This window comes from Prenolepis imparis, unplaced genomic scaffold, assembly GCF_030444845.1.
Source record: "Prenolepis imparis isolate NDT839.2.m4 unplaced genomic scaffold, iyPreImpa1.0 SCAF_15, whole genome shotgun sequence".
Taxonomy (NCBI): domain Eukaryota; kingdom Metazoa; phylum Arthropoda; class Insecta; order Hymenoptera; family Formicidae; genus Prenolepis; species Prenolepis imparis.
Genome location: NW_028141173.1, coordinates 3,953,425 through 3,980,740, shown reverse-complemented (window position 1 = coordinate 3,980,740; position 27,316 = coordinate 3,953,425). Strand labels below are relative to the sequence as shown.

The 27,316-nt window shown below is 33.7% G+C and overlaps 4 protein-coding genes across 15 annotated transcripts in view; 1 reads left to right on the top strand and 3 right to left on the bottom strand.

The window, feature by feature from the left end:
• LOC145945928 (neural-cadherin) overlaps positions 1-13,423 on the top strand; it is a 197,915-nt gene extending 184,492 nt beyond the window's left edge. For 11 of the 12 annotated variants that reach the window (XM_083055209.1, XM_083055207.1, XM_083055212.1 and 8 more), the window contains 23 exons: positions 815-958; positions 2,337-2,452; positions 3,422-3,586; positions 3,705-3,842; positions 4,915-5,101; positions 5,319-5,552; positions 5,989-6,161; positions 6,414-6,563; positions 6,794-7,099; positions 7,212-7,485; positions 7,666-7,874; positions 7,995-8,327; positions 8,501-8,707; positions 8,796-9,067; positions 9,274-9,479; positions 9,563-9,705; positions 9,785-10,396; positions 10,591-10,891; positions 11,035-11,224; positions 11,304-11,545; positions 12,123-12,338; positions 12,426-12,581; positions 12,844-13,423. In XM_083055209.1, coding sequence (XP_082911335.1) covers positions 815-958; positions 2,337-2,452; positions 3,422-3,586; positions 3,705-3,842; positions 4,915-5,101; positions 5,319-5,552; positions 5,989-6,161; positions 6,414-6,563; positions 6,794-7,099; positions 7,212-7,485; positions 7,666-7,874; positions 7,995-8,327; positions 8,501-8,707; positions 8,796-9,067; positions 9,274-9,479; positions 9,563-9,705; positions 9,785-10,396; positions 10,591-10,891; positions 11,035-11,224; positions 11,304-11,545; positions 12,123-12,338; positions 12,426-12,581; positions 12,844-12,953 — 5,084 coding nt within the window. In that variant the 3' untranslated portion in view covers positions 12,954-13,423. Of the gene's footprint in view, positions 1-814; positions 959-2,336; positions 2,453-3,421; positions 3,587-3,704; positions 3,843-4,914; positions 5,102-5,318; positions 5,553-5,988; positions 6,162-6,413; positions 6,564-6,793; positions 7,100-7,211; positions 7,486-7,665; positions 7,875-7,994; positions 8,328-8,500; positions 8,708-8,795; positions 9,068-9,273; positions 9,480-9,562; positions 9,706-9,784; positions 10,397-10,590; positions 10,892-11,034; positions 11,225-11,303; positions 11,546-11,742; positions 12,046-12,122; positions 12,339-12,425; positions 12,582-12,843 lie in introns of those variants that run through there. The other variant, XM_083055213.1, reaches the window with a different exon arrangement.
• The window catches only part of LOC145945944 (uncharacterized), a 415,644-nt gene that overhangs the window by 205,806 nt on the left and 182,522 nt on the right, over positions 1-27,316 (bottom strand). The gene's annotated exons all lie outside the window — the stretch shown is intronic.
• Positions 18,704-19,911, bottom strand: LOC145946196 (uncharacterized). The gene is made up of 4 exons (XM_083055720.1): positions 19,678-19,911; positions 19,499-19,597; positions 19,060-19,205; positions 18,704-18,869 (listed from the first exon to the last, which is right to left on the bottom strand). Exons 1-4 carry the CDS (start codon positions 19,909-19,911, stop codon positions 18,704-18,706), a joined length of 645 nt encoding a protein of 214 aa, XP_082911846.1.
• LOC145946342 (uncharacterized) lies at positions 20,464-22,075 on the bottom strand. Its single transcript, XM_083055940.1, has 4 exons — positions 21,827-22,075; positions 21,450-21,548; positions 20,788-21,018; positions 20,464-20,512 (listed from the first exon to the last, which is right to left on the bottom strand). Exons 1-3 carry the CDS (start codon positions 22,073-22,075, stop codon positions 20,836-20,838), a joined length of 531 nt encoding a protein of 176 aa, XP_082912066.1. The 3' UTR covers positions 20,464-20,512; positions 20,788-20,835.

Sequence of the window (27,316 nt, the reverse complement as noted above, 5' to 3'; positions counted from 1 at the left end):
AGGAAAATCACTACAAACAACTGCAAACGATTCTAAAGAAGACTGCGCAAGCGGATTTGCGATATCTTTAAAATTAACAAATTTACTTCATGGACGAATAAACAATTGTTTATAACTTTTGAACCGCTCAACTACAGACGAAAGGAAAATCACTACAGACAACTGACTTTTGAACCGCTCAACTACAAACGAAAGGAAAATCACTACAGACAACTACAAACGATTCTAAAGAACACTGCACAAGCGGATTTGCGATATCTCAATGTCGGGTGCGAGTCATTAAAAAAATTTTTTATATTTATTAATTGATAAAACTACAAACAAAATGCTATCATTTTCCGTTTTAAAAAATTTATTTTTAATAAGTCGGGTGCTAGGTTCGCATAGCTAACTAATACATCGTATGCATTTTACATTCGCATTCAATAGTGCAAAGTAGACGCTTCTAGTTGTTTATTGCATTTGCCATGTAAAGCGTATCATTCCCTCAAAAGGAAATAGATTTGAAATGTATTTGATGAACTTGATTCTTGTATCTAGTTTGCTTCTTTTTATTTTATTGATAGACTCTCTAGTTAGATGTAAATATATGCATTCACTTTATTATTTATGAATCATTAAAATCATTTAAAATCAAAGCTGAAAAAGTTCTCGCGATTTTTTCATCTCTCGAATCGGAAATTTATAGATTTTAAAACAGGTGATAATAATTTTGAGATTAATTTTTTGAAAAAAATATTTTTATGCCACAACATAATTTATTTGACATGAGAAACGCTCTAATCTAATCGCAATAAAATTTCTTTGTTACAAGTAACGAAATTCATCCGAATCGGAATAGCCGACAAGAACGATAATCCCCCATACTTCGACAAGGGCCTCTACGAGGCAGAGGTAGATGAAAATGAAGACATTCAGCACACGGTACTCACCGTCACCGCCAAAGATCACGACGAGTGTAAGTACATTTGCCGTATTAATCGCTTTCATTACTTTATACTTTATATTATAGTCAAAGTTATAATACAATTTATAACCAACATATACTTGTAATTATTTTATATAATATACAATATTTACAATTAATTATGTTATATTTAGACAGATCGCTGAAATATAGATCTAAGATAATTTTTTACATTTTAAATAATATATATTAATTCTAAATATACATAAAAAAAACATGCGCGAAATAATTAATACTAGAAAAGAGAGTTACTTCGAATTGTGATTTTTGTTTATCGCAAGATGACAAGTTCAATGTGATAAGATGCAAGTATGAAGTTTCCATTAAATTATACATCGCTTTCAACTATTATATTTCATACGGAAGGAGTATCATTTCTGAAAATTCGAATTATTCCATTGTTCTCCAACTTATGGTCTAAAATTTACAATTACATTTGTATCATGGAAATTTCGACTCTCATTTCGGTCGAGGCACTTCAGCTCGATAATAAAACGCGAATTATGAGCGGATTGTATTTGCAATATGCTCTGTACGTAAATTAAACAAAATTCCCCTGGTGCATTTAATTTATTTCGATATTTGATCTTTTCGAGTGCGGTGAAACATACCGTTAAACGAATTTGCACAGTTTTATAGCCGAAAAACGTTTCGCTCGTGATTCAATAAATATTAATGACGTAAATGAAATTAATATCTGTATTCCTCAATGTATAAAATAAGCACACAAGAAATGTTTAAATTTTATTCAGACTATCCTTTTTATTAAACGTAGCTCAACATTGTGTAAACACATTAACGTGACGGTACGTGACGGGTGATGCAGGCTCTATGCAATTAAAATCTCGTATAAATAAATGCATCACGTTCTCTTCTATGTGCATGTATGTGTGCACTATTTTCTTCCATATTTATTGTTCCAATTAAAAATCACGCAAATAACGCTACATAACTTAAATTACGTATCGAGAGATTATTAATGACGGCGGATGCTGAAAACTAAATTCTATTAAAATCAAATTTGAATATGATATGATACGCAATATATAAAATCGAATTTAATGAATATTATTTTGTCAACATTTTGTTGGAAGCTCGTATTTATATCACGGCGAAACGAATTCGAATTATCGGTGAGTTAGATCGAGAATAAAGTTGAGATGGGGCAAAACGATCGAAGGCGACACCCCCTTGTATCTCTGAAGCACCATCCGAACTTTGTTAACGCGATAAAACTCGCTCGCAGAGAAAACTTTTATCTTGAAATTCATTCGATTGCAAGCGAATGTTGGAGAGAGAGAGAGAGAGAGAGAGGAAAAGTCGCTCGACTTGCTTTTATTAAAAGCACACCCTCCTTTCTCTATTGCAGCCTCGCGTATTCGATACGAGATCACGAGCGGGAACATAGGCGGTGCATTCGCCGTGAAAAACATGACCGGCGCCATTTACGTCGCGGGTGCGTTGGACTATGAGACGAGGAAGAGGGTTGGTATCCCCATTAATGTCATTCGAGCGTGCCGGCTCGACGCCTTTACTCCGTAGCTGTTCCTTTACTTTATAAGCTTAACGTCTTTGTTTACGTCCAGAAATTATTTAAAGTGTCACCCTTTTTACAGAAGAATAAGTCTAACAATAAATCTTTCTTTTTTGCATTTAAAAAAAAATCATCTCTTTTGAAGGTAATTAAGTGTAATTATTTTTAATTATTTGGACAATGTAAAAGAGAAGTTTATTAGTGTCTTTATTTATGTTTAAACATTATTTAAAGTGTGACTTGTTACAGAAGATAAGCCCAATAATAAATCTCTTTTTTTTTGCATTTATAAAAAATAGTCTTTTACAGATAATTAATTATAATTATTTGTAATTTTTTTGGATAATATATTAGAATAACACAAGCGGGTGCTACGGGCGTGCCATTCCTCAATTTTATATAAAAAAGAATGATATTTTTATATAAAGGTCTTGTTTAAACTTGATTAATATTTTTTGACAGAAACCAGCTGATTAAAGAGTTAATTTGTGCTAATTAATTTTTAAAATAATAATATGTTTTAAATAATATGTCATAATTCTTCAAACTCGATTAATATTTTTGACAGTTATCAGCTGATTTCTATCAAAAAATATTAATCACAGATAAGACATAATAATAATCTAAAAATCGTCTCTTTTAAAGATAATTAATTCTAATTATTTTTAATTATTTAGACAATATAAAAGAGAAGATAGTTTTACATTACTTATACATGCAAAATCAAAATAGGCTTTTGATAACTCTAAATAATCTCTATATAATGTAAAATGTGTAATTGCAATTTGATTAATTATTTTTCTTTAATTTTTTTGTACATGTAGAAATTGTGTATGTAGCATTTAATATATGAAACGTAGAAGAACTCGAAAGAATGGTATATATTTTTCACGATAAAATTCGCGCGTGCATTTTTGCAGTACGAGCTTCGGCTTACTGCCTCGGATAACTTGAAGGAGAATTACACGACGGTTGTAATTCATGTGAAGGACGTAAACGACAACCCGCCTGTCTTCGAGCGACCAAATTACAGAACACAAATTACGGAGGAAGACGACAGGACTCTGCCGAAACGTGTGCTCGGGGTAATTGCTCTCTCTCCTTATGTAACATCGAACTTGCGAATTGTGTATTCTGAATGAACATTTACCGCTGACCGCGACGCATTTACGGTAAATTTGCAATTAATATTTGATCCTCCAGGTAACTGCGACTGACGGGGATAAGGACAGACCGCAGAACATTGTCTACTTCCTAACCGGGCAGGGTATCGATCCCGATAATCCTGCTAACAGCAAGTTCGATATCAACCGTACGACCGGAGAGATCTTTGTCCTGAAGGTTTGTTTCCAAATTCATCAATATTATTTTTTCTCATAGTGAATGTTATTGTTAGAAAAAAAAGTTCTCGCAATATATAGTAATTGCACAATATTATCAACGTTATTATTTATATTTGTACAGCAATTTGATTTTAGCTTTTCAAGATATAATTATTAATATAAATACATATATATTAATGCATTTTTGTGCATTATTATTATTACATTCTCCAGTAATCGAATTAAAAGAAATGTCATCAGTTCCTTTCATCAATAATTACAAAATAAATTGGCATAACAGAATTAAATGACTTTATTGAATTAATCTTCAAGATTGTCATTAGGTAACGCTATTATATTTTTCAAGTAATCTCAGATGGATTTTACTTTAACAAAGGTTTGATTTGAAATAAAAAAGAAATATTATCTTTTCTCATAATGAATATTATTATTAGAAAAAATAATTTCTGCAATATATGACTATTCCATAACTGTTAATGTTATTATTTATATTTGTATAACAATAATTTTAGCTTTACATTGCGTCACACATTTTTCTCGAATAATCAATACTTGTAATCGAATTAGACAAAAATAACACCGGTGTTCCTTTCACTAATAATTATAAAATAAAAATTGATGTAACAGAATTAAATAGCTTTTATCGAATTAATTTTGAAGATTGTCATTAGATAACGCCATCATGATTTAAGTAATCTGAGATGAATTTTACTTTAATAAAGGTTTAATTTAAAACAAAAAAAAAATAATAAAATAGTGATCCCCTCGATCATCTCTTTAGAAGTCAAAAATCAAATTCAAATCGATATTTAAACACCTGACGTAATCCGACAGCTGGTCGACGCAGAAATTAATTCTTCCTTGACTATATAGAATGCACGTATTTGTGCACGTGTGTGCACTATGCAATATCGCGATGGAATAATAATTCAAATATCGGCTCCGCGACATGATATTGAGTTTCGAGTAAAGACCGGGTCAATATATAACATCCTCGTTCTAGAGAATCCTACGTTTGACTGGCTTCTCCAAACGATCCTTATGTGACTCTCTCCTTTTTCTCTCGGCAGCCGCTTGACAGAGATCAACCGAATGGTCGACCGCAATGGCGATTCACCGTATTTGCTCAAGACGAGGGCGGAGAAGGTCTCGTGGGTTATGCCGACGTTCAGGTTAATCTCAAGGATATCAATGACAACGCTCCAATATTCCCGCAGGGAGTCTACTTCGGCAACGTCACCGAGAACGGCACAGCAGGTTTGTGTGGAGAAATTGAAACAGTCCAATAAACAAAATCCATAAAAATCTCTAAGAGACATAAAACTTCAGCCTTAGCATATAATGAGTTGGAGACATCGAAAAATTATTTTAAAATATATTGATTAAAAATTCAATTTCTTGTTCTTATCAATACAGAGGGGTGGAAATTTCATCGATGCATTTCATTAATGCTTTTTATTTTCTTTTTTATTAGGAATGGTTGTGATGACGATGACAGCCGTGGACTACGATGATCCGACCGAAGGCACGAATGCAAAGCTCATTTATTCCATCGAGAAGAATGTCATCGAGGAGGAGACTGGCTCGCCCATTTTCGAGATTGAATCGGAAACTGGTGTAATCAAGACCGCGGTATGCTGCTTGGACAGAGAACGCACACCGGATTATTCTATACAAGTCGTTGCAATGGATGGAGGGGGGTTAAAAGGTAAAATTGTCTTTTAATTCTATTTTAATTTGAATAACTCAATTTCAAAAATTTATCACACAGTTGCATTTCGATTTTTTTTATGTCGGGTGATGTCGAAAACAAAGAGGATTTAATAATATAATCGTGACAAATTTTATTCAGTAGAATATTAATCGTAAAAGAGAGAGAGAGTAAAAAGGCATTGGTTATTTCTACATTTTATACTTTTGTTTTTGTTATGCTTCACATTTCAACGGGATAAGAATTGTTTTGCATGTCTTTTACAAGTCACGTTCTGGTTTCAAGTATTCATTCGAATAAGTTGGAAGTCCGCACCCGCCATGTGCATAGAACTAGGCCATTTCCGGGCGGATTTTGCATATTTTAAGCATTTCCGCGGGATATTTCCATCGAGAACATTGTTGTAGAACATTGCATATGCTTTTTCTCTTAGGTACCGGGACGGCATCGATACGGGTAAAAGATATAAACGATATGCCGCCAGCATTTACGAAAGAAGAGTGGTTTACCGAGGTGGATGAGACGGAGGGGCCAGATCTGCCGGAAATGCCGATACTCACTGTTACCGTTCACGACGAAGACGAGACCAATAAATTCCAATACAAGGTATCTCTCGCATTTGTGCGATATAACTGTTTTCAATCAGATAAAGTTAAACAAGAATGGATACGATAAAGTTTGAAAGAAAAGTGCTATTATAAATATTAGAACATTGTTAGTAGTTTCGCAAAGTATTTTATCGCATTTATTATTCTTGTCACTTTCGAACTTTAAATAATACAATCATCTTCTTCTGTTGCTTCAATGCTAATAAGTAAGTCGAGCAAGTAAAGAGTGAATATTTATCGTGGCTTCCAGGTAATCGAAAACAGCGGTTACGGCGCCGATAAATTTACCATGGTACGAAACAACGATGGCACAGGATCGTTAAAAATTGTACAGTCGTTGGATTATGAGGACCAACTGCAGAGTAACGGCTTTAGATTTAGAATACAAGTGAACGATAAGGTGAGCAATGAGGAAATTAAAGGGATATATAAAAAAAATTAAGAACTCGGATACAAAGAACTTATGGTATAATTTTAATTAAATATACCTTTTCTTTCTCCAAAACTTTTCTAATTAAATTCTACGAAACTTTTTAAGAAGACTTCATTTTTATAAATTACGAAAAAAATATTGAATAGAAGTGACTCTTCATAATCATGATCTGAGCTGATCAGCAAATATTTTTTCAGGGCGAAGACAACGATAATGACAAGTACCACGTGGCCTATTCTTGGGTAGTTGTGAAATTGCGAGATATCAACGACAATATACCACAGTTCGAGAAAGCCAATATCGAGACTACTGTCCCCGAAAACGCCCGCATAGGTAGCAGTCTGGAAACGTTCAGGGCCACTGATCCGGACCAAGGTGGAAAGAGCAAGGTCTCCTATTCTATCGACAGAAGCTCCGATCGAAAGAGGCAGTTCTTCATCAATGAAAATGGCACCGTATCGATACAGAGAAGTCTGGATCGCGAAGAGACTCCTCGACATCAGGTAAATTATAAGATGTCGATGTAAATTAACAGATTGATATAAATTATTACATATACATTCAATTATTATAAAATAATCGTAATAAAAATTGTAAACGGTTTGCTACCTTTAGGTTAAAATTTTGGCGATCGACGATGGAATACCACCTAAGACCGCGACAGCCACCTTGACAGTCGTTGTACAAGACATTAATGACAATCCGCCGAGATTCCTCAAGGACTATCGACCAGTTTTACCCGAATACGCACAAACGAAAAAGGTCGTCGAGATTCTCGCTACCGATGACGATGACCGCTCAAGGAGCAACGGCCCTCCATTCACTTTCAGGATGGATCCTAACGCAAACGATGTTATCAGAGCTAGCTTCAAAGTTGAAAGCGATAACAGTAAGTTTGATTAATACAAATTTATTATAATATTACAAGTTATTTGTTAGAAGAGTATTTTTATGCTCTTAATTCTTTTTTGTGTTATTTGTACTATTTTATAGTAAAATAATTATAGTAAAAATATTTTAATTATTGAAAATAATATGTCCATCATCTCATATTCTTGCTATTTTGCAGAGGGAGCTAATGGAGATGGAATGGCTGTAGTGTCATCCTTACGATCCTTTGACAGGGAACAACAGAAGGAGTTTTTAATCCCCATCGTCATCAAGGATTCTGGAAATCCTTCTATGTCTGGGACCAGTACCTTAACGGTTATCATAGGGGATGTTAACGATAATAAAATGCAGCCTGGTTCTAAGGAAATCTTTGTATATAATTACGCAGTATGTATTTACATTAAATTTTATTCAAATTTTAGTTGTAAATTCTAACTGCACTTATTGTTAACTGCGGTTTTTTTTATGTAATATAAATAATCTAATTAATTTATAATTAATTTCCAGGGACAATCGCCAGATACCGAAATAGGTAGGGTGTACGTGTACGATCTGGACGACTGGGACTTACCGGATAAGAAATTTTATTGGGAAGGACTGGAGCACGCGCAATTTAGGCTTGACGAGGATACAGGAATGATTTACATGAAGTCCGGCACGCACGACGGCAAATATCATCTACGGTTTAAGGTCTACGATCGGAAACACACGCAAACGGACGTACCTGCGAACGTGACTGTCACCGTGAAGAGTATTCCGCACGAAGCAGTATTAAACTCAGGGTCGGTTCGAATATTCGGGATAACAGACGAGGATTTTATTCGTGTCTGGAATTATCAGGTAAGAATCTACAAGTTTGCTAAATATATATATAAATAGATCTATGTATAACTTATTAATATATTTTACTAATAATATATTAAAGTTATAATTCTTAAATTTTGCACAAATCTCTTTGAATTTATTTTAATCAGTGGAAGAATAGTATATGAGATTTTTTTCAATGTTCACAGAATCAAACTTTGTCGCGGAGCAAAGCGGATCTGTTTAAGGATAAGCTGTCGCAACTGTTAAGCATAGACAGGGATAACGTAGACGTATTCAGCGTCCAATTAAGGAGAATACACCCACCGTTGACAGATGTTAGGTTTGCTGCACATGGTTCGCTGTACTATAAACCAGTCAGGCTTAATGGCATGGTACTTATGCATCGTGAAGAGGTAAATGTCATCAATAAGGCTATTAATAAAAAAAAATTCAAACAAGTTGTTGAACGATGTCGATTAAAATTGCATTTACAATTGACAGATCGAAAAAGACGTGGGTATCAATATAACTATGGTCGGCATCGACGAGTGTTACTACGAGAACGAGATGTGTGAAGGTAGCTGTACGAACACCCTTGACATCAGCAACCTGCCGTACATGGTGAACGCGAACAGGACTGCCCTTGTCGGCGTACGAGTAGACGTGATAGCTGAATGTACCTGTGGAGCGCGAAACTTCAGTAAGGGAGAGTCCTGCAGGAACAGTCCTTGTTACAATGGCGGACGCTGCGTGGAAGATCGGTTTGGATTATCGTAAGTTAAATTCAATCAATTTTCATATATCACTGACATATGTATTTATATGAATTATGCGTTTTAAGAAGAGTACTGTTGTTTTGTTGATGATAAAAGAAATTGAAAAAAGAATATTAATATATTGGATTAATAAAAATTATTTTGTTAAATTGTTCTTGGATCGTCAATGATAGCTCATGCGTTTTTTTCTTTTACTATTTTAGATGTCAATGTCCATCTGGCTATAATGGTCCGAGGTGTCAGCAAACGGCCAGAAGTTTCCGAGGCAACGGTTGGGCATGGTATCCTGCTTTGGAGATGTGCGATAACAGTCACTTGAGCTTCGAATTTATTACGAAGAAGCCCGACGGGTTATTATTGTACAATGGTCCGATCGTTCCTCCCGAAGTCGACGAAGTAATGGTTTCCGGTAAAGTTTTCATTCTTTTACATTTTAATTATGCAGTTAATTAAAATTAACAACGTCTTAATCTTTTCTTATTGCGCCAACAGATTTTATTTCGGTCGAATTGGAACGCGGTGCACCGAGGTTGCTGATCGATTTTGGATCCGGCACTTTGGAATTGAAGGTGAAACCAAAGCAACCCTTGGACAACGGCGAATGGCACCGGCTTGATATTTTCTGGAATACCGAGGTAAAAATAATGATCCATAGCTCTTTACAATTCTTGTTTCATAAATTCGAAGCGATTCTAAACGCGAGTCTTTTTGCAGACCGTAAAACTCATCATCGATTACTGCAAAAGCGCGAATATATCCGAGATGGAGGACGGAAGCCCGCCGGAATTCATCGACAGCAGTTGCCAGGCAACAGGAACAGTTCCACCCTTCAATGAATATCTGAACGTGAACGCGCCACTGCAGATCGGCGGTCTTTACGTGGAGCAATTCGATCCTACGCATTACAAATGGAAACATATGCCAGTCGGCAAGGGCTTCGACGGCTGCATTAAGAACCTCTTCCACAACAGCAAGCTGTACGATCTCGCTCATCCGGGTCTGTCGCGAAACAGCGTCGCCGGTTGCCCGCAAACGGAAGAGATCTGCATTAATCAAGAGTCGACGTTCCGCTGCTGGGAACATGGTACTTGCGTGGGCAGCTTCACCGATGCGAAGTGCCAGTGCAATCCCGGCTGGACCGGTCCCGGATGTATGACACCGACGATCCCGACGACCTTCAAGCCGCAGAGCTACGTCAAGTACGCGTTATCCTTCGAGCCGGACAAATATTCTACGCAGATACAACTGAGATTCCGCACTCGCGAGATTCACGGTGAACTCTTCAGAGTGAGCGATCAGCACAACAGAGAATACGCCATCTTGGAAGTGAGTGTTTGCGACGTGTTTTAATATTTTAAAATTGCAAAATTAATTATTCTTTAATACAATTTCTCTGAAATTTATTTTTATTTAGATTATTTAAATACCGAGATGTATTTGTCATAATTTGACAAATCAAATTAAATCATTGAAAAAGAAAGAACGAAAAAAAGCTGTCACATCTATCCTTGTAATTCCAGATCAAAGACAGTAGACTGCACTTCAGGTATAATCTGAACAGTCTCAGAACGGAGGAGCGAGACATCTGGCTCTCGGCGATAGCCGTTGATGATGGACAATGGCATACGGTGAGAGTATCGAGATATGGATCTGCAGCGACCCTGGAACTGGACGGTGGCGAAGGACGAAGATTCAACGAGACCTTCTCCTTCGAAGGACATCAGTGGCTCCTGGTGGACAAACAGGAAGGTGTCTACGCCGGTGGCAAAGCTGAATATACTGGCGTTCGCACATTTGAGGTTTACGCAGACTATCAGAAAGGTAAGTTGGATCATTTTACAAAGAAAATAATTATAAATATGCCTATTGCATTTAATCATCTCTATAATTTATAATAATATCTTGGCTTCTTTTAATAAAAGAAAGTTGCTACACGCGTATAATTTTTTAAATAAAAATTTTAGGTTGCCTGGACGACATAAGATTAGAAGGAAAACATCTACCTCTACCACCCGCCATGAACGGGACACAATGGGGTCAGGCAACGATGGCGCGAAACTTGGAAAGGAACTGTCCATCGAATAAACCGTGCGCCAACGTCATTTGCCAAGATCCTTTCGAGTGCATCGATCTTTGGAACGAATACGACTGCACGTAAGTATCACGTTTATATAGTTTCTCTATCCTTTTATTTCCGGAACGAATATATATATTTTTCTTTTTCCTTGCGCAGTTGCGGAGAAGGAAGAATTCCGTCGCCGGATAACAAAGGATGCATGGACAAGAACGAGTGCATCGACTATCCCTGCCTGAATGGTGGCAGATGCATCAATCAGGATCCGCGATTCCGATATCGATGCATCTGTCCCGATGGTTTCTGGGGCGAAAACTGCGAACTGGTGCAAGAAGGTCAAACGCTTAAGCTGAGTATGGGCGCGTTGGCGGCCATTCTCGTCTGTCTTCTGATCATTCTTGGTTAGTATATTAAATCTGGTCGATTATCGAATATTCTGAATGCTAAATATACAATTTAACGCCTTTATATTATTTTTATTATTTTATTATTATTCTACGTTTGTAAAATATATAAAATATATAAAATTTTTTTATTTTATTTTATTTTTGATTTTATTCTTTTATTTTATGTTTGAGCACGTCCAATTATGTTTCAGTTCTCATATTTGCGGCACACATACAGGCTGATTGATCAAAAAATAAAACAAGTTGCATTACGAAAGCTTATGTTTCTTTATTTTATTCCTTTTACATCATTTTCTCTTCGCACTCTCTTTGAAAACTGCTTTAATTTTTGTCTCACGCTAATAAAAACTTAATAAGCTTTCGTTTTAAAAAAATGATGTTTCACCTGACAAGACTGACACCCGCTTTGTACATTGCAACATCGTAAAACTTAAGATTCCGCGGTGGACTTTGTTACACTTTGCACTTGCTTGAACTCCTTGAATGAAAAGAGAAGTATTACTTTGACATTGATAAAATGATGAATTTTTTGTACATTTGATAATATGAATTATTTTGTCGTTTATTCTAGTTCTGGTGTTGGTGTTCGTCGTCTACAACAGAAGACGAGAAGCTCACATAAAGTATCCTGGTCCGGATGACGATGTGAGGGAGAATATTATCAACTACGACGACGAGGGTGGCGGAGAGGACGACATGACCGCGTTCGACATCACACCCTTGCAGATCCCGATCGGTGGCCCGATTCCGGAAATGGGCGGCAAGATGCCCCCGTGTAAAGTAGCCTGTACGTAACTTATATTTTTTATTATTTGCAGGACGAGAGGTAATTTATGAGAACTGACAATAACAAGAGTACATCTCGTTTCTTTAGATCCACTTGGACCGGAGCCGAACGTCGGCATCTTCATCGAGGATCACAAGAAGAGAGCCGACAGTGACCCGAACGCACCGCCCTTCGACGATTTGCGGAATTACGCTTACGAGGGTGGCGGAAGTACCGCGGGATCTTTGGAATCATTAGCCTCCGGTATGTGAAAAGGAGAATTTCCGAAATATTTATTTTAAGCATTTTATTTCGAAGGAAGTTTCATCTTTCAAAAGATTTCTTTTCCAATCTTTTCTTTTATTCTTAAGAATACATTTTATTGTCGTACTACATTCGCAAATATATAAATAAATACACTATAAATAAATTGAATATATAAATATATAAATAAATATACTATAAATAAATTAAATATATAAATAATTATACTATAAATAAATTAAATTAATTATTAATAAATCAGGTACGGATGACGAGCAACACGAGTACGAGTATCTAGGCGCCTGGGGTCCGAGATTCGACAAATTAGCCGACATGTACGGTCCCGCGGAGGAGAGCGAAGAGGAGGACTAAGTTAGCGTCCAAAGAAAAAAAAAACAATACAGCCGAGTAGTCTCTACATCACACCACACCGAGTCACGCGATCCATATCATCCGAATGAGTAGTGCTGCGATCTTGATCGAGGCGACCTGAATCTCGTTGAAATCGCGGGGTCAGGGACAGCTACATCACGAACATTCGGAGGATCTCGAGGGATGCACGCGCGAGAGTGATAAATTTCTCGAGGAGCGGCAGCATATATCCTCATATAGTTGTGTGCGGTTAGTGAAAGTACTATGATCCGCGACGTTAAATGTTACGTCACACGTCGCGGTGTCATCCGCGGTGCGTGCACAAAAAAAACACATACAACACACGCACATATTATATATACATACATACTCGGGATCGAAAAAAAAGCGAACGTTGCAATAAAATGCGATGGTTAAGATGAATGGTAGAGATGTTTAATGAGAAGGCGGAGAGAGAGAGAGAGAAAAAGGTCGCAGCATACCTATCTCTGTATAGTACATTATGTAACGTAAAACAACGTATAGTGAAATATCCAAAGATACAAAGCGACGAAACTTTCTAACGGATCCTCCCCTTCTCCACCCCCCTCATTGCATCAATTCCTCGCTCATCGATCACTATCGGGGTAAATTACTCCTCTCTTCCCCCCTTCATTCACCTCCTCTTCCCCCCCGCGTGCGTACACTTATATATACATAATACGTGTAGGTGTATATCGCGTTGTTGTCATCAGTGTTGGATCTTAGATCAGCGTGTCGTCCTTGCGCAACCGGGATCGTTTACTTATTTATTTATCGTCGCGATTCGGGCGAACGCGTTAAATGTGTTGTAACGACATTAATCAAGGGCATTCACTCCCACACACACACACACACACATACACATAGATCACAACATATGTAAACACGATTATCTCAGCATGTCATGATTTATCGGCGACAACTTCTGTCGCCCAAATCTTTCATTTCTTCGTTCTTTTGCACGAGTCCCCAGGACGTATCCTCGACGAGTACATTTCTTGTTGTCCTGAACGCGAAGGAGTCCTAAGAACAGTGCACTCTCGTTCGTGACGGACGATCCTACCGTAGATAGTCTGCCATAATAGGAATTAACGTTAAGGTATCGTTAGTTGTCGCGACATCGGCTCATTGTCGTCATTGTCATCGTCATCGCCATCCTCATTAGTGATAGTATTATATACTATTAAATATTATATAATATATATATTATAAATATTTATATATATAGAAGAGCGCACGACGAAGCGGAAAAGGGAGAATGATTAACGAGAAAGTCCAAGAAAGGAGAAAAGAGGGATAGGGAACTCGCATAGAAAGAGCACGAGTTTACCGTGTGCGTAATGTAATTATTATAATTTTAATATAGCGAACGTAAAAAAAAGTAAGTATAAATACAAATATATATATAAATATATAAATATAAAAATACAAATATATATTATACATACAGACAGAGGACACGTACGAACATACAGACAACACGAGAAAAATGAGATGAATTAATACGCATCCGCTAAACTATGCTCACGTTGATATATCTCGAAATAGTTTTAATATTTATTTTATGTCATCGAAGAGAGAGGGGAGATATAGGAGAATTTTCGGAGCGCGAAAGGGCACGACGGGGTACATGAGACAATAGACGTGCATGAAGAGGGAACCGAAGAAAAACATGATAAGAATCCGAATTCTAGTCATACCGAATTGGATTTCCTTAACGTTCTTGAGAAAAATAATACTAGCGTGTTAAAATTATAAAGTTTCTATCTAAGATTCATCAGAGTTTCTACGAATTTTTACGCTAAATTGCCAAAAATTCGTGTTTTTTCTTTTACTTCGATGTGACTTAAAAAGATATAAAAATCAATGTATAAAAAATAGAGGAAAAATGTCAATTTTAGATCAGATTGAATGTAAATTAATTAGCGAATTAAGAAGGATATTTCAGATTTTTTATCTCGACAAAGTTAGAAGAATCGAGAATGAAAGTGAACAATCGACCTAAAAAAAGGGATCCTTAACAAGAGGCGAAATTCTCATGCACGCTCGATTATGTCGTCGTAGCCTTTCGCGGAAAAGACTTTCCACGCACTGAGCCCCGACTGAAATCTGTAAAATTCTCAACGGGAATTATTAATAGTCAATTTATTACCAGTTAGAGAGAGAAAGAGAGAGAGAGAGAGAGAGAGAGAGATATGGCGTTATAAAGATGTACGTCGTAAGCACTTGTACGAATATTGTAATTAACATGTGTATGAGTGTGTCGGCGCGCGCAGTATCTGCGTCACTGCGCAACGCTGTATAATTGTCCTACCAATGATCGTGTTTGCGTATGGTTTCTCAACGAATTTGTGATATTAAGTTGCGTATGTCTACTACATCTACCTATCTACCTATTTAAATACACGTGCCGCGTACAAGTCTTAAGGACTGCGAGCACCGAGCTCTGACGCATCCAACGAAGCAAGAGAATTTTTTAAAACATTTATATGAGTAATAATATTTATATATAATTATATAATTATTTGTCTGAGTAAAATAATAGTAGTTTCAAGAAAAACGTATAAAATAGCTGTTGCAATTTTCAATTTCTTTATTTCTAAATTGGCGAGTAGATTAATGATAGAGAAGTTTGAAGAAATAGATTTTTTTTTTCGTATTACAACGAATGTCCGAACGTAATTTTATCATGATACGGCAATAAATCCTATGCGAGCAATAAGTTCACTAGCAATACATACAATTTCAGTTTCATGTGTTTGATCATAAAGTTTTTAAGCTTACTTAACTCGTGTGTATTCACAATAAAAATCGATTGCATAAAGAGGAAATCTCGAGAAGAAAAAGATATGTATCTTAATGTATTAAAATTAAAAAAAATGTATTTACTTATTTTTCGAGACAATAGCTTATTTGAGAAGCTTTAAAGAAATCGCCGAAAATCTTTCCATATGTTAAAAATTTTAATTAATTATAATCTTATATTTTTTAAAGACTTTTATATATATACAGTGTTTATTATTTGAAGAACTGTCATGATCTCTCGGTGCTCGCACGCCCGGCTCATCGAAACCCGCCGTTCATCCTAGGATCCTTTAGTTTATTCATTCCTTATCATGTGCTCGAACCCGTAGATTCTAAGCAGAGACAGTATTTGAATGGGGATTATTATTGAAAAACGAAAGAATTATCGTTGAGTAATTATTGAGTAGCACGCGAGCGCGTGTTGCGTGTGTGCAGTGGCAAAAAAGAAGAAAAAAAAGACAGTCCGATTATATACAAGTGAACACACGTCGATGAAGATGCGATCGACTCGAGGATCAAGAAAAAGGTATATAAAATTCTTGTCCCTTTAATTTAAACGTATAATCCAAAACTATATGAATACAGCGATCGAGATTTCGCGTACCCTTTCGTTTTACGCAAAGATTTTTGCGATAACGGTTGATCTGTGCATCGACGAGGCATCGAAGTCTCCTCCGTTCGCTCGACCCAAGTACACCTCCGATAGTTTCGTGTAAAAACTTTGCGAAGGACTTGTGCGCTTAGCTCGACGATGGCAAAAGATCGGAATCTAAAGTTCCGAAGTGATGGCTGAAGGAATGCAGAGATTGAAACCGATACTTCAATAGCACAAAGATATTTCTGACATGTGTCTTCAAGACATTTAAAATACACGTCTGAAAGATTAAATATTTTTTCCTGTTCTTTTGACTATCTTCAAATATTTTCATATGTTTAATAATATTTTTAAATGATTTCAGTATAATCTCGATAAATTCAAAATTCTTGATGTGATAGACACACAAAAAAGATAATTTCTATATATGTAAATAATAATTTATATATATATATATATATATATATATATATATAATAATTTATTTAAGTAAAAAATAATTTAATATTTAATATTAAAATTTTTTATATATTACGTATAAGATTATAAATAATATCCTTATTAAGATCATGAAACATTGTATCATTCATAAAAATCGACGATTGACGTATAAAGTGTGGCATTGAAAATTGGTTTCAATTTTTACGTGAGATCTTCAAGAAGTTTATGAATCAGAAAAGAGAGAAAAGAAACACGATTTTATTTGCGATTGACTGACTTACTCGTACTTACTTTTAACGAGCAGTGTTGAAGATTTACAATGAGAGAAACGCAAGAGGTCGAAAGAAAAATAATCGAGGAAAGAAAGAAAGGAAGGAAAATTAATAAAGTAACGACACGTTCCTTAGATTCATTCCAAAACGCAATCTCGTGTTGCGATTGATATAATTAATAGTCAAAAAGAAAAAAAATTCGGCTCAAAGTTATTTATCGTCGTTTAGATTATAGTATCTGTGCTTGCTTGTAAATTAAAAAAAAATTGGTAATATAAACGAAGGCGCGAATTAATTCGAATGTTTCCCTTTTTGTAATACAGGGAAATTTATCGTCTAAGTATCGTACTTATAAAATTTTTTAAAAACGGAGATCTCATTTTTTACATTGAATTTTATCGAGAGATCGTTACTCTCCTCGATACCTCCATTTCTCGCGAAATAAAAAAAAAGGAAGGACAGATTATGCTCATCCTACATATCCTCAACCCTTTCTCTGAGCACTGCCCAATCGTGCACAAAGATTATACTTTGTAAACGAGGTATTACAGGGCCGAGCGCGAGCGAAACTCGTAATTAATGTAACCGAATTCCGTTCACAGTTTCAAAGAGAGATGAGATGAGAGACAGATGACAAGGAAAGACATAAAAATTTGAAGAGGCACTTGTCCAAGAGCAAGAAAGAACACTTCGTTTTTATTAATTTTTCATAAAATTTCATATTTTTTTGCAAAAATAGTATTTACTCGAAAAAAATTTATTATTTCTATAAAAATTAAATACTGTAATAAATGATATTGAAATTTTTCTTCTCTCTATTTTATCAGATTTTTACTGTATAAGAAAATAGAAACAAATGCAAAATGCATCGATACAATTGCGAAAAATATGTTCGATATAGAGAGAACAAATTTGGCAAGATTAAAAATTTATTTATTAAAATATTGCATTGCGCAATATTAAAAAAAAATGAAGTTCGAATAATAATCGATTTTTACAATTTTAAGCAATTTATTCATCCCTATGAGAAGTGTTCTTTCGCAATGTCATGGATTACATAATGCTCCTTCGGAGCAACGCAATTAAACAATAATCGTAGAGTGAAAGAAAAAAAAAGAAAAAGAGATGACATTATCTGTCGATTAATGAAAAGAGAGATCACTGTAAGATATACATATTATATAATGTAACGCTGCCACTGAACACATCCCATTAGTACAATTACCGTATATATAATAATAATAATACTAATAATAATATTAATAACCTGCAGTATATACTGGGACACACCGTATTATTAATTAAATTGATATTTATTAACGATTATAATTATTACATTATTACCACTATATTATCTATACCATTTGTACTTTACACTTCAGTTCGAACGAAATAAATGCCTTCTTTTTCATAAAACGGCCGATGGAATGATGTGAAAAGTGTATTTATTTTTATTAGATCGAAATATATTATCCCCCTCTCCTTTTTTACAATTGTTATTCGCAAGAATCATATCAATGTCCGAAAATTACTGTGAAAATTTATTATATAGAGAACCTTGTGAATAGAATATAATTTCCATCTTTTGTTTCGCAAATCTTCAACGAATTAAAACGTTATCTGCGCTGATTATTCGCACGATTTTTACTACGGTATTTCCGTCTGTGATTATTGAAACGATATTCATTTTCTCTGTTATTCTCAGCTTCTGGAAGTTCTTTTCGTATACGTTGCCACAATTTCATTCTCAAGTGCGATAAGAAATACATTACTCCGTTATCCCTGAATTTACGATTAATTTGTTACATTTTTTAAATAATATATAATAAATTAAAGTTCAAAAGCATCTATTAATAAGAGCGTCAACGTTACTTATAATTAGTAATTTCCAAAATAAAAAGAATTCTGCATATTTATACTACAATATATTGATAAGATGAATTTATTTGAAAGAATGCGACTTCAAACTCACGTAAGCTCCTTGAAATCAACAGCTCTTGTAACATGAAGAGTAATGAGAAAAATCGTTGTTGCTATTCCATTTGTAAGAATCGTCATGGACGATTTGTTCACATTCATTATTTCGGCTGCGTTTTCCAATCCCAATTGTCTAAGTGTCTGCTTAAATTAAGTTTCAGTGAGTATAAACTTTGGCATTAATTGATTATAAAAATGTAAGTAAATATTCATGCATGCAAATGTTACGAATCAGAAGTATAATTTTAATAAATAAATAAAAAGTTGAAATATAAAATTTATATTAAATTTAAAATATAAAATAATTTTATTAAATATATTTTATCATTTTATTTGAGAAGCCAGATATATTTTTATATATAAGCCATCCGCGTTTTGTTAATAATTAAAATTATGATATTAAAATTAAAATAAAAAAGAGTAGATATCATTACATGACAAATTTTCTTCGGCAACGTGCTTAAGATGAGTACGTCTATCGGCGTCCAAATACAAGTGATTGCAAATTCCAAAAAGAACGCTGTTACCAGAAACTGCAATCGAAAATGAAGACTCCAACTTAAATTTGCGAAAAAAAAGGATAAGGAAATAGAGCATTCTCATTGTCACTAACCTCGTACAAACACATAAAGACGGGTTTTGGTTGTCGAAAAGACTGCGGAAATATCGTGGAATTGACGACGATAATATAGACACTTGTTGCAATTAAAAATATGGTAATCGGTGGACTTGATATCAAAGGTAAACCGAATTCGTCTTCCAAAGCGTTAGCAAAGCATGTTTGAAATGTTGATATTTTTAAGCTGTTCAGTATTAATGCCCATATCGTACACAACAAACGCACCATGTTGTAGAACGATAAATAATCGTGCTTTACCCATTCGAATTTAATTTATTAATTATATTGATTTCCAGAAGAGGAGCAAATATTTTCCAATGACATTTATGATACGAAGTCAGCTTTGCAATTTCCAATTCGTCAGATTGTCGAACATAAAGCTTTTCAAATAGAAAATGGAAAAAAAACTTGATCAAAATGTATATATATATTTGTCACAGAAAGCATCGCTATATATATTATAATAGATAAACTAAATATAAATCTATGTAAAATAATACCACTCTAAAAATTGCTGACATAATTTCTGACTTGTTTTGGAATTAAATGGATAAAGTCTAGAGAAATATGGTTTATTCTTATACATATTTATGCAACGCATAGATAATAACAAATGTAATAATTTAAGAAAATTTACAAATATTTATTAAACACAAAAATGTAAATAATAAAAATTATAACGGATTAGTTGTAACTTCTGTGATTTGTCATAAACGAATTCATTCGACAGAGCCGATAAAAGAACGATTGGGTCACTTCAGGATTGCTGAATGTAATCCTCTTCTTTTTACGTTTGCGACTTTTTGTAACATTCACGAATTGTAAACGTCTTCGGAGAACAAGAGAAATAAGAGAAATTGTTATTTGATTAAACAATCGTGGAGTTTATATTTTTGTTACAAATAATAAAAACTTTAATAAGAATATTTTAATAAGTTTAATACATATTTTAATAAGAATAAAACTTTTCACTGGGAAATTCTAACGAAATATATATATAAGCATTATTTTAAATATTATAAAGTATCTTGAGAGAGGCAAGATTTCTTTTTTTTCATTAAAACGAGAAGTTGTGAAAAAAAAATTACATTGTAATTTTATTACATGTCAGTGACAATTTTGCGGATAAGATTTGGAAGTTGTCAGGATTCACTACTTGCTCCACGTATCCAAAAACGTGTCCAGAGATTCGGTGGCGTCCAGCATCCATACGAAAGATAATAATGACATGCAAAACGCCATATAAATCGCTGCACTATCGGTAGCCATGTAATCCGCGATCGAAGTCAACCAAGAATAGCTATCCAGACCCATCGTGTCATTCAACCAAACCAACTAAAACAAATATATATATTCTCTTAAATGAAATAAATGTATTATCACTGATAAGCAGTAGTTTCACTTATGAATATAGCTATAAAATCTCACTGCAAAGAATTACTTGATGATGACTTAATTTTCAATTAAATCTACTGCCATAAACATGAGACGAAGAAGGAAAGTGTGAATGTTTTTTTATTGAAATGTCACTGCATAAATTAGTGGCACTTTCACTGATTAAGTTTAAGAGAGCGCGAATTTTATGGAACTTTTATATATTTGTGTCGAATGACAGAAATTTCATATAATTTTATATAACACCTGACGACAATTTTTGAAGAAAGTTATAAGATTTAAGTTATAAATAATTGACGAAATATTAAAAATCACGATTTAAAGAAATCACAGAGGGCGAAAGCATTATATCTTTTGTGAATATTACGTACCCATTTACTGGATTCTTGAGTCAGACAAAAGATTGCGTGCATCATTGGTATCCATACCATATGAATTGCTAAATTGGTACTCAATGCAGCTATCAACATCTGTGTGATAAAGCCGGTTTTCAATTAATATTATTATTAATTATTATTATCATTATTGAACGAAATAATCCGACATTACTTTTTTCATATCAATCACAGATATTAATCAATTTTAATGTTTTACTGCTTTTCTACTCCAAAATTATATATAATTTTTTTTATACATTAAATAAAATTTTCTTTTTTCTTTTTTGTTAAAGAACACTGCATAAAAATACAATTTTTCACTACCTATTGAAATCGACAAGGCGATCTTAAATACATGCTCTAGGACTTACTTCATAAATATACAGCAACTGAATCGGTGGTTCTTTAAGGGTTACAGGCCATAATCTATATTCCGCTAAAAGACATAAAACCGAAAAAACGAAGAGTATCGACGCATATGAAGGATCGAAAGGCAGATTGTCTTCCTCGAAACACAGCCCGATTATGCAAATCTGTCGAAGATGCGTGTACAATCCTGTCGCCACCACAGCTATCCAGTGAGGATCTATAAATCTGGCATAATATTTCACTGTTTCCATTTTGAACTAATACACGACAACTTTCTTGGGCTTAAAAAAAAAGATCGTTCTCTAATTATACGTTTCTCGTTCTCTGATGGTCTCACTACTATTTTGGATCGAAATATGGACCGACTAAACCTAAAAAAAAATACTTTCGTAACTACAATCTATACATTTTCATAAAATTAAAATTTATATAATATAAACAAGAACTTTTCTAAATATAAAATAATATTAATATAAAACAAACTATATCAAACTAATATATATACATATATATCTGTTTATTGTCGACGAACCTTGCATGATGAGAACAGATCATAGAAGAGAACAGTATCATAGAACGATGCTTTTATAGTGTTACATATATATATTTCTTTTTGCAAAATCAAAACATGGAGAGATTTCTTTGGTTAATGTTTCATTTTTGACATTAACAGACAGTGACAGATACACGAATGTTTGATATCTCTTCCTTTCGCTGAATAATTCATCGACATCAAATGTCGATACAGATAATTGTAACATGCAGCACTAACCGTTAATTTATCATTGCACTATTATTATCTCGATACGCACACGTCGAGTACTTAGGTTACAATTTTATTAAAACTGTCGTGTAACGCTATGAACTTCAAGATTATCTCGCATCTGTTTCAACTTAGGCATCTAATTTTTCACAAAAAATTATTTTTATTAATCAAATTAACGATTTTACTATTTAATTAAATTATCATAATGATTAGACAAAATCAAATCTATTATTTAAGACAAAAAAATAATTTAATTTTTTAAATTTATTTTAACAGATACTGATTAAATTGTTACATTAATTCGTTTTCCTTCATGGTTCTTCTCGTAAGAGCGATGGTCAATAATTATAATAGATTGAGCATTGGACGTTGCCGCTGGGCAATCAGCTGATCGACAACATTAAATAAGAGTAAATAGGGACCAATTTGCCACAAGAGTGCAATTAAGAGAAATCTTTCACTTTTCACAAGTTTCTTTTTTGAATCAAGGAATAAGTATCTCGATGTGTGACTCGCAGACTCTGCGTTGCCAGTTAATGGAATACTCTTGTTCCCGTTCTCTTCTTTTAAGACTCTCCATCGATTTACTTTCGTCATCCATAATCCTTTTTTATTCTTGGCTTTTTAAATGCAAACCGCTAATTTTTTCCGGAATAAATATGTCCTTTTATATTAACACTTACCATTTCTGAGGATTGGAACTTCATTATTGAAGGCATAATTTAACATAAATAACAAATATTACATGAAAATTTAATAAAAAATCAAAGTGGGCTCTATCTCTTCGAAAGAGAGAGAAAAAAATATTTTATTTAATTTCGGAAAAATAATTCATAGCAAAAAAAATATATTTCGCGCAATTTTTATACTTAAATGCTATCATAAATCTTTAATGATGCTACAATAATAATATCTACATAATAATAACTGTAATTAAAGAAAAACTTCGAATTATACGATAAATAACTTATAAAACAAAGTCATCACTTATAAAAAAAGTGATGTAGACCCACAGACTTCTACATAATATATAGCAGTCTGTGTGTAGACCCGAGAAATGCGCATTGCGGAAAACAAATTCTTACCAAATAAGTAATTAAAATGATTACAATAATCCCAGCTCATTTATTTTAATTAAAGAAATATCAAAATGTTCCACATATCGAAAATATAAAATAATTAAATAATCAAGCTGGAGTTAACTTCTTATTAAAAATGAGACAATGTACAGTCAAAATATATGAAAGATTAATTTTTAGCGCGTTTTAAAATAATAAATATTAAAATTTATAACCCGCTGACCCCATATGGCGAACAATTATATTTCGTATATCAGATCAAAAAGTTTGTACGCTGGTGTGCTGATGGTACCACAATAATCTGCACACAATGTACTGTTGAAATATATAAACAAATAATATTTGGCTCGTTTTAAAATATTGAAGATTAAAATTTTTAAACCCCGGACACCACATAGCGCAAATTTATTTTTCGTATATTAGATCAAAAAGTTTGTACGCTGGTATGCTGATGGTACCATCAAAATGTGCAGACAATGTACTGTTGAAATATATACAAGAGTAATTTTTGTCTCGTTTTAAAAGTATTGAAAATTAAAATTTTTAGACCGCAGACCCCATACGGCGCGGATTTATTTTTCGTATATTATACCAAAAAGTTTGTAGGCAGGTATGCTGATGGTACCATCATAATGTGCAGACAATGTAGTGTTGAAATATGTAAAAGAATAATTTTTGGCGCGTTTTCAAATATTGAGAATTAATATTTTTAAGCCGCTGACCCCCCATACGGCGCGGACTTATTTTTCGTATATTATACCAAAAAGTTTGTAGGCTGGTATGCTGATGGTACCATCATAATGTGCAGACTATGAAGTGTTGAAATATATAAAGGAATAATTTTTGGCGCGTTTTAAAATATTAGAAATTGATACTTTTTTGACGCGGACCCTGTGCGACGCATTCTTATTTTATGTTTATCGTATTAAAAAATTTGTACGCTGGTGTCTGCATGGTACCAAAAGATTCTGTAATCAATGTACTATTAAAATGTATAATCGATGAATTTTTGGCTCGTCTTAAAATATTAGAAATCGATACCTTTTTACCGCTGACCCTATGCGACGCAACCTTATTTTATGTATATCAAGTTAAAAAATTTGTACGCTGGTGTCTGTTTGGTACCAAATGATTCTATAATCAATGTACTATTAAAATGTATAATCGATGAATTTTTGGCTCGTCTTAAAATATTAGAAATTGATACCTTTTTGACGCGGAACCTGTGCGACGCATCCTTATTTTATGTTTATCATATTAAAAAATTTGTACGCTGGTGTCTGTTTGGTACCAAATGATTCTGTACTCAATGTGCTATTAAAATGTATAATCGATGAATTTTTGGCTCGTCATAAAATATTAGAAATCGATACTTTTTTACCGCTGATCCTATGCGACGCAACATTATTTTATGTATATCAAGTTAAAAAATTTGTACGCTGGTGTCTGTTTGGTACCAAATGATTCTATAATCATTGTACTATTAAAATGTATAATCGATGAATTTTTGGCTCGTCTTAAAATATTAGAAATTCATACTTTTTTGACGCGGACCCTGTGCGACGCATCCTTATTTTATCTTTATCCTATTAAAAAATTTGTACGCTGGTGTCTGCAAGGTACGAAAAGATTCTGTAATCAATGTACTATTAAAATGTATAATCGATGAATTTTTGGCTCGTCTTAAAATATTAGAAATCGATACTTTTTTACCGCTGACCCTATGCGACGCAACTTTATTTTATGTATATCAAGTTAAAAAATTTGTACGCTGGTGTCTGTTTGGTACCAAATGATTCTATAATCAATGTACTATTAAAATGTGTAATCGATGAATTTTTGGCTCGTCTTAAAATATTAGAAATCGATAATTTTTTACCGCTGACCCTATGCGACGCATCCTTAATTTATGTATAGCAATTGAAAAAGTTTGTACGCTGTTGTCTGCTTGGTACCAAAAGATTCTGTAATCAATGTACTATTAAAATGTATAATCGATGAATTTTTGGCTCGTCTTAAAATATTAGAAATCGATAATTTTTTACCGCTGACCCTATGCGACGCATCCTTAATTTATGTATAGCAAATGAAAAAGTTTGTACGCTGTTGTCTGCTTGGTACCAAAAGATTCTGTAATAAATGTACTATTAAAATGTATAATCGATGAATTTTTGGCTCGTCTTAAAATATTAGAAATTGATACTTTTTTGACGCGGACCCTGTGCGACGCATCCTTATTTTATCTTTATCCTATTAAAAAATTTGTACGCTGGTGTCTGCAAGGTACGAAAGGATTCTGTAATCAATGTACTATTAAAATGTATAATCGATGAATTTTTGGCTCGTCTTAAAATATTAGAAATCGATAATTTTTTACCGCTGACCCTATGCGACGCAACTTTATTTTATGTATATCAAGTTAAAAAATTTGTACGCTGGTGTCTGTTTGGTACCAAATGATTCTATAATCAATGTACTATTAAAATGTGTAATCGATGAATTTTTGGCTCGTCTTAAAATATTAGAAATCGATAATTTTTTACCGCTGACCCTATGCGACGCATCCTTAATTTATGTATAGCAATTGAAAAAGTTTGTACGCTGTTGTCTGCTTGGTACCAAAAGATTCTGTAATCAATGTACTATTAAAATGTATAATCGATGAATTTTTGGCTCGTCTTAAAATATTAGAAATCGATAATTTTTTACCGCTGACCCTATGCGACGCATCCTTAATTTATGTATAGCAAATGAAAAAGTTTGTACGCTGTTGTCTGCTTGGTACCAAAAGATTCTGTAATAAATGTACTATTAAAATGTATAATCGATGAATTTTTGGCTCGTCTTAAAATATTAGAAATTGATACTTTTTTGACGCGGACCCTGTGCGACGCATCCTTATTTTATCTTTATCCTATTAAAAAATTTGTACGCTGGTGTCTGCAAGGTACGAAAGGATTCTGTAATCAATGTACTATTAAAATGTATAATCGATGAATTTTTGGCTCGTCTTAAAATATTAGAAATCGATAATTTTTTACCGCTGACCCTATGCGACGCAACTTTATTTAATGTATATCATGTTAAAAAATTTGTACGCTGGTGTCTGTTTGGTACCAAATGATTCTGTAATCAATGTACTATTAAAATGTATAATCGATGAATTTTTGGCTCGTCTTAAAATATTAGAAATCGATAATTTTTTACCGCTGACCCTATGCGATGCAACTTTATTTAATGTATATCATGTTAAAAAATTTGTACGCTGGTGTCTGTTTGGTACCAAATGATTCTGTAATGAATGTACTATTAAAATGTATAATCGATGAATTTTTGGCTCGTCTTAAAATATTAGAAATTGATACTTTTTTGACGCGGACCCTGTGCGACGCATCCTTATTTTATCTTTATCCTATTTAAAAATTTGTAAGCTGGTTTCTGCAAGGTACGAAATGATTCTGTAATCAATGTACTATTAAAATGTATAATCGATGAATTTTTGGCTCGTCTTAAAATATAGGAAATCGATACTTTTTACCGCTGACCCTATTCGACGCAACTTTATTTTATGTATATCATGTAAAAAAATTTGTACGCTGGTGTCTGTTTGGTACCAAATGATTCTGTAATCAATGTGCTAATAAAAT